This window comes from Durio zibethinus, chromosome 4, assembly GCF_047325235.1.
Source record: "Durio zibethinus cultivar Kanyao isolate XHJ-2024 chromosome 4, ASM4732523v1, whole genome shotgun sequence".
In the NCBI taxonomy this organism is placed as follows: Eukaryota; Viridiplantae; Streptophyta; class Magnoliopsida; order Malvales; family Malvaceae; genus Durio; species Durio zibethinus.
In genome coordinates this window covers 3,175,592-3,188,246 of record NC_143165.1, presented here as the reverse complement: position 1 = coordinate 3,188,246, position 12,655 = coordinate 3,175,592, and the positions used below count along the sequence as shown (strand labels likewise).

The 12,655-nt window shown below is 39.7% G+C and overlaps 1 protein-coding gene across 5 annotated transcripts; it reads left to right on the top strand.

Moving 5' to 3' along the window:
* The first annotated feature begins 355 nt into the window (after positions 1-355).
* Positions 356-5,254, top strand: LOC111287340 (G-type lectin S-receptor-like serine/threonine-protein kinase At4g27290). 5 transcript variants are annotated; one of them, XM_089759126.1, is made up of 9 exons: positions 356-493; positions 728-850; positions 1,139-1,957; positions 2,444-2,566; positions 2,854-2,978; positions 3,075-3,285; positions 3,809-4,046; positions 4,128-4,278; positions 4,582-5,235. In XM_089759126.1, exons 3-9 carry the CDS (start codon positions 1,156-1,158, stop codon positions 4,876-4,878), a joined length of 1,947 nt encoding a protein of 648 aa, XP_089615252.1. In that variant the 5' UTR covers positions 356-493; positions 728-850; positions 1,139-1,155; the 3' UTR covers positions 4,879-5,235. The 5 variants fall into 5 exon arrangements, with proteins under 5 accessions (XP_089615252.1, XP_089615253.1, XP_022733566.2 ...); XM_089759127.1 differs by having other exon boundaries at positions 386-493; positions 740-850; XM_089759125.1 differs by lacking the exon at positions 356-493 and having other exon boundaries at positions 552-850; positions 4,582-5,241.
* The last annotated feature ends 7,401 nt before the right edge of the window (positions 5,255-12,655 follow it).

Genomic DNA, 12,655 nt, shown 5'->3' with positions numbered 1-12,655 from the left:
AAAATATAAATACATATATAACCATTACTATAATTTTAAGTCGTGTCACTTTCGTATCTTATTTTTGTATCGTATTCATACTGTATTTTAGATTATCAAATCTAAAAGAAAGACTTTTTATTAAGCAATAAGGAGTTTTTGGTACTGTTCACTATTTTTTTAATCAATTCAAATAAATTTATCTATGTCAAATTTAACAAAATATATAATAAGATTTATTTATGATTTTATTTACATATCATTTTTAACTTATTTTTTAAGGAAAACGTTGACCATTGAATTTTCAATCTAATTAGACTTTGAATATTATTGCCTTAAATTGCATATTTTTCTTCTTCAATAAATAAAAAGGGTCTAAAGGTTGAATTGATATATACCAAATTGCATATTTTCCATTTATCTTAAGTTTTCCATGCCAATCACGGTCCAATGGGATAGATAGCAGCAGAAGGAAACCATGTTAAGCTTTTGATTCTGACAGTCAACCGCTAATGTAAACCATTTTATTTTTCGTTTTTGGGATGAAACAATATTACTCTTTATTACTTGTCTTCTTTTCTGGGTTATAGTTTTACAATTGATTCATGCATGTTCTGATTATAATAAAAGTTTCATGGATTGAAAAATCCCAAAACGACAGAGCTCTTTCTTTCCTTTTTTTTTTTTTTTTTCTCTTTGCTATTGTAATTAATGACGACTCTTGGTTTGGTCTTCTTTCACTGTCTAGTTTTGTTTTCAGGCATATACTATTCTTCTGCTGCTGATACCTTAACTCCAACTCAATCCATTCGGAATGGCAGCACCTTAGTTTCTTCAAGTAAAATCTTTGAGCTAGGCTTCTTCTCACCTGGTGAGTCCAAGAACCAATACTTAGCAATATGGTACAAAAAGTTTCCTGATATTGTTGTATGGATTGCTAATAGAGAAAACCCAGTTAAAGATTCACATGCAATCCATACCATTTCCAGCACTGGTAATCTTGTTATCTTTGATGGAGAAAACAATATTTTTTGGTCATCCAATTCATCTAGAGCAACAAAAAGTCCAGTTTTTGCACAGCTGTTGGATTCAGGAAATTTTGTTGTTAGAGACAATGATACAAAAAGCTACTTATGGGAAAGTTTTGATTTTCCATCAGACACTCAATTGCCAGGGATGAAGATGGGAAGGAACTTCAAGACTGGTATAAATCGATTTTTGACAGCATGGAAAGATGTTTATGATCCATCTCCTGGAGATTTTACTTACAGAATTGACAATATTGGCTTGCCTCAGCTTTTTCTTCGTCAGGGGATGAAGAAGAGGTTTCGTACTGGGCCATGGAATGGAATCAGATTTAGTGGTGTTCCTTTACAGAATACCACAGTTTTGAACTATGTTTTTGTTGATACCACAGAGGAGCTTTACATTAATTATGCAGTGAAGGACAATTCTCTTATCTCCAGATTTATGTTGACCGAATCGGGTTTGCTTCAACGTCTTGTGTTGTATGGAAACAGCGGGGAATGGACAGTCATGTATTCAGTGCAGAACGACTTGTGTGATGATTATGCACAGTGTGGCCCTAATGGAATTTGCAGAATCAATAAAAGGCCAATTTGTGAATGCTTGACAGGGTTCCTTCCTAGATTACCACACGAGTGGGAAGTACTCAATTGGACTGGTGGATGTGCGAGAAGGACTCCGTTAGATTGCCAGAAGGGAGAGGGATTTGTGAAGCTTGAGAATGTGAAATTGCCTGATCTATTGGAATTTAAGTTTAATAAGAACCTAAACCTCAAGGAATGCAGGGCAGAGTGCTTTAAGAATTGTTCTTGCACAGCTTATGCTAATTCGGATATTTCAAATGGAGGTAGTGGTTGTTTAATGTGGTTTGGCAATCTGATTGATATCCGGGAATACATTCAAGGACAAAGCAAGCAAGATATCTATATTCGGATGCCAGCTTCAGAACTAAGTAAGTGAATCCTTCACTTTATAACGACAATTGATAACCTTAGGTAAAACCCCTGTCCCCTGTCACCATAGTCTGAGGATCAGGTACAATATATATGTAGAGACTTGCACTCATACTTGTGAGGTATTTTTTAAGAGACAAACTGTGAGATTTTTAGATCAAAATAAATAATACCTTGCAAATTAGCTACAGTTTTCTACACCTTGATTTGAGCATGGATATTAAACTGATAGATGGTAACTAAGTCATGATTTTGAGTATTATGCTGGAAGTATCAACCTGACTAGGACTTTGAAATTTGTTTCTACTCATCAGTTTATGACATTTACTGAAATGCACTAGATATGAATAATTTGAATTTTCTTTTTTGGATCATGATAATTACTGCTGCATTTTGAGGAAAATGAAGACTAATTTGCTTTTTTTTTTTTTGGCCCGTAGAATAATTTGCTTTAATTCCTTGATTTGTTGCTAACGAGTTGACAGGTGATTCAAGTTGGAAAAGTAAGAACATAGTGATTATAGTGGTCACATCAACAATTTCTGGGTTGCTTGCTTTCTTTTTGGCATGTTGGTATAGAATTTTGAAGAAAAAGAGAAAGAAAATAGGTAAACAAACTCATCCAAAGTTGTTATTATTAAAGTAAGAATATGAAACATGTGGAACAATTTTGTGCCCTGACCTACTATTGTAACTAACATATCACACTTCGCTTGTGATAAACAAGAGCAACCATTGCATCTTAAATCCAATAAGTTTGGGGTTCAAATCTTAACAATTATAATCTTTTTTCCTATCATTAGGCTATGACCTCCTATGTAACAAAAAAAAAAAGTGATTCAAGGTTGGACTCCTTCCAACCGTAGATTCATAATACTTGTTCTTTCACATGCAGGATCAAGAGTAGATAAAGAAGATCTGGAGTTGCCATTATTTGATTTTGTTACCATTGCATCCGCCACCAGCAACTTCTCCAATTCAAATAAAATAGGAGAAGGCGGGTTCGGACTTGTGTACAAGGTAATAGAGATAATGTCTGCTTCCATTGTAATATAATTCATTGAGGAGGAGGATGATGTACCTCAGTTCTTAGTTGTTGCACACAATAATTTGCAGGGTGAGCTATTTAGGGGACAAGAAATTGCGGTGAAGAGGCTCTCAAGCAATTCCAAGCAAGGTGTTGAAGAGTTCAAGAATGAAGTTGTAATGATAGCTAAGCTTCAGCATAGGAATCTTGTTAGACTTTTGGGCTATTGCGTTGAAAGAGATGAAAGGATGCTCATCTATGAGTTTATGCCAAACAAAAGCCTCGATTGCTTTATTTTCGGTTTGTTTATCTAATCTCCATCTTTTTCATCTAAATTTCATTTATAAAACTTCAAATCTGCACGCAATTGATATATTTTATTAGAGAAAAAGATAAATTAAACTATTGATAACTCAATTATAATCATATTTTTAAAATAGTTATTAAATTATTATATTTTTTAATTTAGTTACTAAAATTTGAATAAATGATTTTTTGTCTTTCAATCGTTATAGTTTTTTTTTATGACATGGTAACATAACAATAACATATTAGTTGTCAGGTACCATAATGAAATTACAAATTTAACAAAAGTTAATTTTTTTTTTAAATTTATAATACTACGTGACGAATAAAATAATATGACAATTTCGTGCTACTACGTCGTTACAAACTAATTGTTGAGTTAAAAAAATTTTATTCAAATTTTAGGGACTAAATGAAAAAATTAATAATTAATTGATCATTTTAAAAACACAATTCTAATTGAGTACCCATCGGTGTATTTTACCCTAAAGAAAATACTAAATGAACTGTTATGCAGATCAAAGCAAGAGAATGGTGATGACATGGCCGAAGCGTTTTGAAATAGTTATGGGAATTTCAAGAGGACTTCTTTATCTCCATCAAGATTCTAGGTTGCGAATCATTCATAGGGATCTGAAATCCAGCAATATCTTACTAGACAATGAGTTGAACCCCAAAATTTCAGACTTTGGCATAGCAAAAATGTTTGGAGGTGATCAAGTTGAAGCCAAAACAAAACGAGTAGTTGGCACATAGTAAGTTGATTACAACTTTTTTTGCATAAAAAGGAATGCTTTTCGTCATCTTCAAAGCTTATGTTTGATCATTTCTTGTAGTGGTTATATGTCTCCAGAGTATGCAATGGATGGAAAATTTTCAATGAAGTCTGATGTATTTAGCTTTGGGGTGCTTTTGTTAGAGATAATAAGTGGCAAAAGGAACAGGGGTTTCAATCATCCTGATCATTACCACAATCTTTTGGGACATGTACGTACAAGTGATTAAGCACTACTCCTTTAGTTTTGCATATTTTATCATCAGCCTTTCATAAGATAAAAACTCGATATGATAATTTAAAATATAATACGAAAATACTATGAAAAAAAACACGAAAAAAGAAATGAATTAAAAATTTAATAACAATTATATATAAATTTAACAAAAAAAAAGTATTTCGTGTTTTTGGTGTAAATGTTAATTTTAACACATAATTTTCATGTAAAACACGATATAAATACAGAAATTGCCAAATCTAATTAAAATTCCCATATGACTTTCATTTTGGTTTAGGCATGGTTGTTGTGGAACAATGGCAAGGCTTTGGAGCTTATGGATCCTTCATTGGAAGATTCATGTGTTGAAGCCCAAGTTGGAAGATGCATTCAAGTAGGTCTACTATGTGTTCAGAAACACCCAGAAGACAGGCCAGCAGTGTCATCCGTGGTTCTGATGTTGGGTAATGAGGAGGTCACGCTGCCAAAACCGAAAGAGCCTGGCTTCTTCACAGAAAGAAGTTCCTGTGATACAGAGGATGGAACATCTTCAACAAAAAATTCGGTCACCATTACAATACCAGAAGCTAGATAAAAACATGGTTGGTCGGGTTCACTTTTCACAACTTGATTCATATCAAGTGAATTGATTGTAAAGCCTATTGGTTCAGCAGCGCATTTCATTTCAAATTGTCTAAAGCTTGAAGGTTCAGGGTTACCTTTTTTTTTTTTTTTTATTTGACATGAACAGGCCCAACTCAAAGCTGTATAAGCAACTCTGTGATTTGGGATTCTTAGCATAGCATAACTTTCATATTGGAAATCGCTTTTGTTTAGAGCAGAACTTCAATCTACTAATAATAAGCTGAAGATACTCCAGTCTTTCATTGCAAGAAAAAAATTTTGATGGTTCCTTAGATTGAAATTTGAGAACTTGATTACACAAATTTCTTGGCTTTAAAACTTTTGAAAAGTTAAATTGAATTGTCTTTGTAACGTGATCTTGGAAATTATTTATAATTATTTTGTGTCATAAAATGTAAAATTTGCTATGTAATTAATTTGTGTTGATATATTAAAAATAAAATATATTTTTTATTTTTATTAAATTTATATATAATTTTTATTAAAATTTTAAAATATATATTTTCATATTTTTTTAATGATCTTCATATAATACAACGGATCATGTTTTCACTTTTTTTAATCATTTTATTGCTGCCTTAGTTAATTTTCCTTTCGCTTTTTGATTGATCTTACAGCAGTGTTTTTGATTTACAGATGATTTGATGGGTTAATTAATTTTACTACTAAAAGGATAATATGGATGATAAACTTCCTTAGTAGCAGATGTTACACATTCGTTGCGGCCACCAGCCGGAAGAAAGGTAGGAACTTTGCAGATGATTTTTTGTTTTCTAAACCTAGAATGTCTGGAGTGCTCCCTTGTTATTGTTAATGATGATGCTGGTTGACCGATATTGTGATATTTTATATGTCCTTTTAATCAGAATTATTCAAGAAGTTGGAAAGAACCTGTCTCTTGTTTCATATTGGGATAGTTGACCAACATTATACATTGCTATATTGAGGACAATCTTTATGGCATAGGCAAAGGTAGATGTAATTTTAATCAAAATGGTCTTTGACCTTCATAAATCTGAATGTTACATATTCATTATCGTATTTGCTCCTTTATTTACTAATCTTTATTGCCGATGGAAATGGTTGGAACTACTCACTTTTGAATCCGAGAGCTGTTTCATACCTTCAAGTTTCAGCAGATTTAGCTCAGGGTAATTAATTTTACTACTAAAACAATAAAATGGATGATAAGCTTCCTTAGTTGTCTTTTCCTTTGTAGTTCTTATTGCCCTGTATCTGCACCAAAGGGAAAGTCAGTGCTATCTCAAACTCACTTAATTGAGTAAGTGAAGAAAGCTCCAAAAATTGCATTACTTATTTGTACATATTTTGCATTTCATCATTGGTAATCGCGTCCATTTGATTTCGTGTGGCCAAATATTGATCAGAAATATTTGTAAGATATTGAGTAGTGGATTGATATAGGCAGCTTTTCTTTTTCTTTGCCTCTATTTCTGCTAAATACTTTTGCTCGCTATAGTTGTTTTTCTTTATGCATATAGGTTTCTTGAACCTAGTTTGTTTCCCTTTTAGTTTATTAGTTCATTTCTTTTCTGAGTTTAATTTTCTATGTAAAATGGTTAAGTCCTGATTTGGATTCAATCTGTTTGGTGCGATGAAGCATCTTTTTTATGTAAACGTGCGGCAGATTTTCATTTGGGTAACAAAGCTACAGCACGATTGTGCTGATCGGGCACCAGTGACAGCCCGATTGTCCACTGGTGAGAAAGGGGTGTGGTGATGATCATTAATTTCCGCGAGTGAAAAGTCTATTATATCATAATTTTTCCTTTCCCATTTCCCTTATTCCCCAATCCCAATCCCAATCCCAATCCCAATCCCAATCCCTAACTCTCTCTTTCTCCCTCTCTTCTCTCCGTCCCCTCTCTCTCCCCCTCTCCTCCTTGCCATGTCGTTCCCTGTTGTGACCGCTTGGCCTTTCCCTTCTACCCTTAGCCCGAGTGTCATGAGCCACCCTTGTATAGGGTCATGACCGGGACTTAGGTTGCCATGAGCCACCCATGTATAGGGCCATGGCCGGGTAGATCCCTTGTGCTAGGAAAAGTGTCCCCATTTCAAACATTGTAACGGTTACTGGTAGCATAGCTCTAAAAGTTCTAAGGCTCTTTAAGGGGGGTGAGCCGGCAGCGTAGTGTTGGGCTGTCTCACCGGGTGCTATGCGAGCTTAGGCCACCCACCAAGGGCTGCCCCCCTGGCCCTGGTGATGGTGGGAGGTCCCGATGTATGATTCCCGTTTATAATATAATTCACCCCGATTGAATGCCCGATTGTTGCCTCGATGTGTTTCTTTCTTTCTCGATGTGAATGTGCCTTGTTGTGTGTATGCTTGAGATTGACCTCGATATATTGTGCCTTATTGTGAATGCTTGAGACTAACCATGGTTTATGGTTATTTGTTCAGATCTCGATCTATTGAAGGCTGACTTGGGTGGAAGCGTCCATTCAAGTGCCACACGGGCTAGTGCTTGTTGAGAGAAAGCTTAGTCCGTGACACGTGGTATCAGAGCACGGTTGAGAAGTGCTAGAGAAATGGATGAGATGGCCACAAGTGGTGGACCGGATCATCAGCAGAGAATTGAGGAACTAGAGGCCGCGGTGGCCGCAATGAAAACTCATATGGTGACAAAAGACCGAGTGAGGGAGATCGAGACAACCCAGCGAGAGTTGTCTGATACTCTCCACAATGTGAGCGAAGAGGCTAGAGATGCCTTGAACATTCTCCAAAAGGAGTTTGAGGAGCTCAAGGCCCAGGTGAGCATCCTACAAATGGCTGTGGCCAGATCGGGTTCGAGCTCGATGGACAGGGGACAAAGGCCCAAGGTGCTGGAGCCTCGATACTATGAGGGGGCAAGGGATGCTAAGGAACTTGAGAATTTCTTGTTTGACATGGAACAATACTTCCGAGCTGTACACACAAGTTTAGAGGAAGACAAGGTGACAATGGCATCGATGTACCTCGCAGGGGATGCCAAGTTGTGGTGGCGCTCCAAGTTTGTCGATGACGAGTGCCTGATTAAGACTTGGACGGATCTGAAGCGAGAACTGAAAAACCAATTTTTTTCGGAGAATGTGGAGTATATGGCCCGAAAGAGACTTCGAGAGTTGGTGCAAACTGGAACTGTATGAGAGTTCATAAGGAACTTTTCTACCCTAATGCTAGATATTCGGGACATGTCCGAAAAGGACAAGATGTTCTATTTTTTGGAGGGCCTCAAGCCGTGGGCGAGGACAGAGCTACAAAGGCAGAAAGTGCAAGATGTGGCCACGGCCATGGCTGTAGCGGAACGTCTTCATGATTACAATGATGGCTCCTTAAAACGGAAAAATCCTCCATCGACTGGCAGTAGCTTTAACCTTGGAAGTGGGGGAAAGATGACTAGGTTGGACCGACCCTTCAGATCAGACAGGAGGTCCTTTGGGCGAGATAGCACCCAGCTCAAGACAAACAACACAGGAATTTTCAGGCCCAGACAACCGCTAGCTTGCTTTCTTTGCAAGGGGCTACATCGAGTGGCTGAATGCCCGCACCGAGGAGCCCTTAATGCCTTAAGGACCTCTTCCCAAGAGTCCGCAAAAGCGCTAGAGAGCGTTGAAGAAGCTGAAGAGGAGCCAGCCAGGATGGGCTCAATAAGGTTCCTTAGTGCCCTTCGCACCCAATTGAACACTATAAAGAAAGAGCAAAGTAGAGGCTTGATGTACGTGAACTTAACGATCAATGGGAAAGCCACCAAGGCCATGGTGGATACGGGTGCAACCGACACTTTCATCACACCAGAAAAAGCAAAAAGGTGTGGTCTTCAGATTAGTAAAGACTGTGGGTGAATGAAGGCGGTCAATTCGCCAGCCTTTGCGATCAGTGGAAGCTCAAAAAGTGTGACAACCCGATTGGGGCCATGGAAGGGAAGGTAGACTTCACAGTCTCCCCTATGGATGACTTTGATGTCGTTCTCGGATTGGACTTCATGACGTTGGCTCAGGCGATCCCTATCCCCACTGCTAGCTGCTTGTTGTTCTTAGGAGAACACCCATGTGTGGTGCCAGCCAATATCTTGCCAAAGAGTGGGAAGAAAATGATTTCGACTTTACAATTCAAGAAAGGGGTAAAGAGAGGGGAACCCTCGTTTGTGGCCATGCCGATCTACAAAGAAGGGTTGGAAGTAGAACTAATACCCGATGGCGTAAAGAAAGTGTTGGAAGAATTCGGAGGGGTGATGCCAGAGATGTTGCCTAAGGTTCTACCCCCTCGACGAGCAGTGGACCACGAAATTGAGCTCCTCTCAGGAGCAAAACCCCCTGCTAGAGCTCCCTATCGCATAGCCCCGCCAGAGTTGACCGAGCTGAGAAAACAGTTAGATGAGCTCCTACAAGCCGGGTTCATCCGACCATCAAAAGCTCCTTTCGGAGCGCCAGTGCTATTCCAGAAGAAGCATGATGGGAGTTTGCGCTTATGTGTTGACTTTAGGGCCCTGAACAAAGTCACCGTAAGAAACAAATATCCTATCCCGCTTATAGCTGACTTATTTGATCAATTGAGTCGGGCCAAGTACTTCTCCAAACTGGACCTGAGATCTGGATACCATCAGGTCAGAATCGTTGAGGGAGATGAGCCAAAGACCACTTGTGTAACACGGTATGGCGCATTTGAATTTCTTGTTATGCCCTTTGGACTAACCAATGCTCCTGCCACATTTTGTACATTGATGAATCAGGTGTTCCATGACTACCTTGACAAATTTGTAGTCATTTATTTAGACGATATAGTGGTGTACAGCTTCACCTTGGAAGAACATCAAGAACACCTACGCCAGGTTTTTGAAAGGCTGCAGGACCACCAGTTATATGTAAAAAGGGAGAAATACGTGTTTGCTCAGACCCAAATCCACTTTCTCGGTCACATTGTCGAACGTGGCCACATTCGAATGGACATGAAAAAGGTTAGGGCCATTAAAGAGTGGACTACACCAAAGAATGTTAGTGAACTCCGCTCATTTTTGGGACTAGCTAACTATTATAGAAGGTTTGTGGAAGGGTACTGTCACAAGACCACGGCCCTCACGGAGTTATTGAAGAAGGAGCATAAATGGTGTTGGACCAACGAGTGCCAAGAGGCCTTTGAGAGATTGAAAGATGCTATTATGAAAGATCCCATCTTAGCTCTCCCCGATATTGAAAAGCCTTTTGAAGTTTAGACGGATGCATCAGATTTTGCTATTGGAGGTGTGCTTTTACAACAACATCACCCGATAGCATTTGAAAGTAGGAAGCTAAGCGAAGCGGAGAGGAAATATACGGCACAAGAAAAAGAGCTCCTGGCGGTGGTTCATTGCTTGAGGGCTTGGCGACATTACTTGTTGGATTCACACTTTGTCGTGAAGATGGACAACGCAACCGTTAGCCACTTTCTCACCCAACCAAGGCTTACGGCTAAACAAGCTAGGTGGCAAAAATTTTTAACGGAGTTCGACTTCCACTTTGAGCATATCGCTAGAAAGACCAATCAAGTGGCGGATGCATTGAGCAGGCGACCAGAGTTGGTGGCCCTCAGAAGAATAGCCCCAATGGCAACCAGTAGAGCCACTACGGACATTCATAAGTTGATTGGAGATCATCTAAGAAAAGACCCGCAAGCTTGTGCCATCTTGAAGCTAGTGGAAGAAGGGAAATCCAAATACTTCTGGCAAGAAAATGATGTCTTGTGGACCAAGGGGCCTCGAGTGTTTGTGCCGAGAGCAGGAGGGCTGAGACAGATGCTGATGAAAGAATGCCATGACACCCCATGCACGGGACACCCAGGCTGGCAACGCACTTTAACGTTACTGAAACAAGGATACTATTGGTCCCACATGCGACAAGATGTGATGGACTACACGAAGACTTGCCTCATTTGCCAATAAGACAAAGTCGAAAAGAAGAAACCTGCGGGCATGCTGGAACCATTATCGGTACCTACCACACCGTGGGAAAGCATCTCCCTCGATTTCATTTCGAGCCTACCCAAGGTTGGGGATCTTGGAACTATCTTGGTGGTAATTGATCGGTTCTCCAAGTATGCCACATTCATCCCTGCTCACAAGTATTGTACAGCAGAAGACACAGCTCGACTATTATTTAAACATGTGGTCAAATATTGGGGCCTCCCTCAAAACATCGTCAGTGATAGAGATCTGAGATTCACGGGGTCTTTTTTGAGGGAACTTTTCAAGATTTTGGGGTCCTAACTCAACATCTTTTCGAGCTACCATCCTCAGACCGATGGCCAAACGAAACGTTTCAATGGATTGTTGGAGGAATATTTGAGGCACTTTGTCTAAGCCAACCAAAAGGACTGGCCTTCATTGTTGGACGTTGCTCAACTCTGCTTCAATTCCAACAAGAGCTCTTCCACTAACAAGAGCCCATTTGAGGTGGTCACTGGACAACTACCAAAGCTACCCCACACTTTCTTGAAACAATATGAAGGAAAAAATTCGAGAGCTTTCAACTTCAGCAAGGAGTAGAAACAAAACACAGAGATTGCACAAGCTTACCTGGAGAAGGCATCCAAGCGGATGAAGAAATAGGCAGACAAGAATCGCTGAGCTCAACAATTCCAAGTTGGTGATTTGGTTTTGGTCCAACTAGTTCCAGAACAAACCAGGTTCTTAAGAAAGAGAGATCGTAGACTGGTGCACAAATATGAAGGTCTAGTAAGGGTCATTTCAAGGTGGGGAAAGCTTTTTACAAAATCGACCCACCGAAGTGGATGAAGGTGCACCCAGTATTTCATGTAAGTAACCTGAAGTCTTTCCATACAGATCCTACAGATATTAGTCGAAGGGAGCCAACCAGAGTCGCCATCACTATGAAGCTACCCTCATAGCGTTGAGTCGAAGAGATCTTAGCCGACAGGGAAACCAAGATATCTCGAAGACTAGTTTGGGAGTACTTAGTGAAGTGGGAGGGCTTAGGACTAGAAGAAACCAGTTGGGAGAGAGAACATGACCTCCAGAGATTTTAAAAGAAGATTGAAGAATTTCAAGCCAGCAAGTCGACGAGGACGTCGATAGGATAGGTGGGGGAGGATGTCATGAGCCACCCTTGTATAGGGCCATGACCGGGACTTAGGTTGCCATAAGCCACCCATGTATAGAGCCATGGCCGGGTAGATCCCTTGTGCTAGGAAAAGTGTCCCCATTTCAAACATTGTAACGGTTACTGGTAGCATAGCTCTAAAAGTTCTAAGGCTCTTTAGGGGGGGTGAGCCGACAGCGTAGTGTTGGGTTGTCTCACCGGGTGCTATGCGAGCTTAAGCCACCCACCAAGGGCTGCCCCCCTGGCCCTGGTGATGGTGGGAGGTCCCGATGTATGATTCCCGTTTATAATATAATTCACCCCGATTGAATGCCCGATTGTTGCCTCGATGTGTTTCTTTTTTTCTTGATGTGAATGTGCCTTGTTGTGTGTATGCTTGAGATTGACCTCGATATATTGTGCCTTATTATGAATGCTTGAGACTAACCATGGTTTATGGTTATTTGTTCAGATCTCGATCTATTGAAGGCTGACTTGGGTGGAAGCGTCCATTCAAGTGCCACACGGGGCTAGTGTTTGTTGAAAGAAAGCTTAGTCCGTGACACCGAGCCTGTGATGCCCTAGAATTGGAGAGTGTTGGCCACCCTGTGACTATCGCCCACTCTCATTTGTCCCCTTGACCACCGGCCCTCTAG

Bases quoted from the DNA above. Each gene is read 5' to 3' on its own strand.
- LOC111287340 (XM_089759124.1), top strand. From the start codon at position 691: ATGACGACTCTTGGTTTGGTCTTCTTTCACTGTCTAGTTTTGTTTTCA. The intron at 2,979-3,074 runs GTAATAGAGATA...AATAATTTGCAG, and splicing joins GGTTCGGACTTGTGTACAAG to GGTGAGCTATTTAGGGGACA. The intron at 3,286-3,808 runs GTTTGTTTATCT...ACTGTTATGCAG, and splicing joins CCTCGATTGCTTTATTTTCG to ATCAAAGCAAGAGAATGGTG.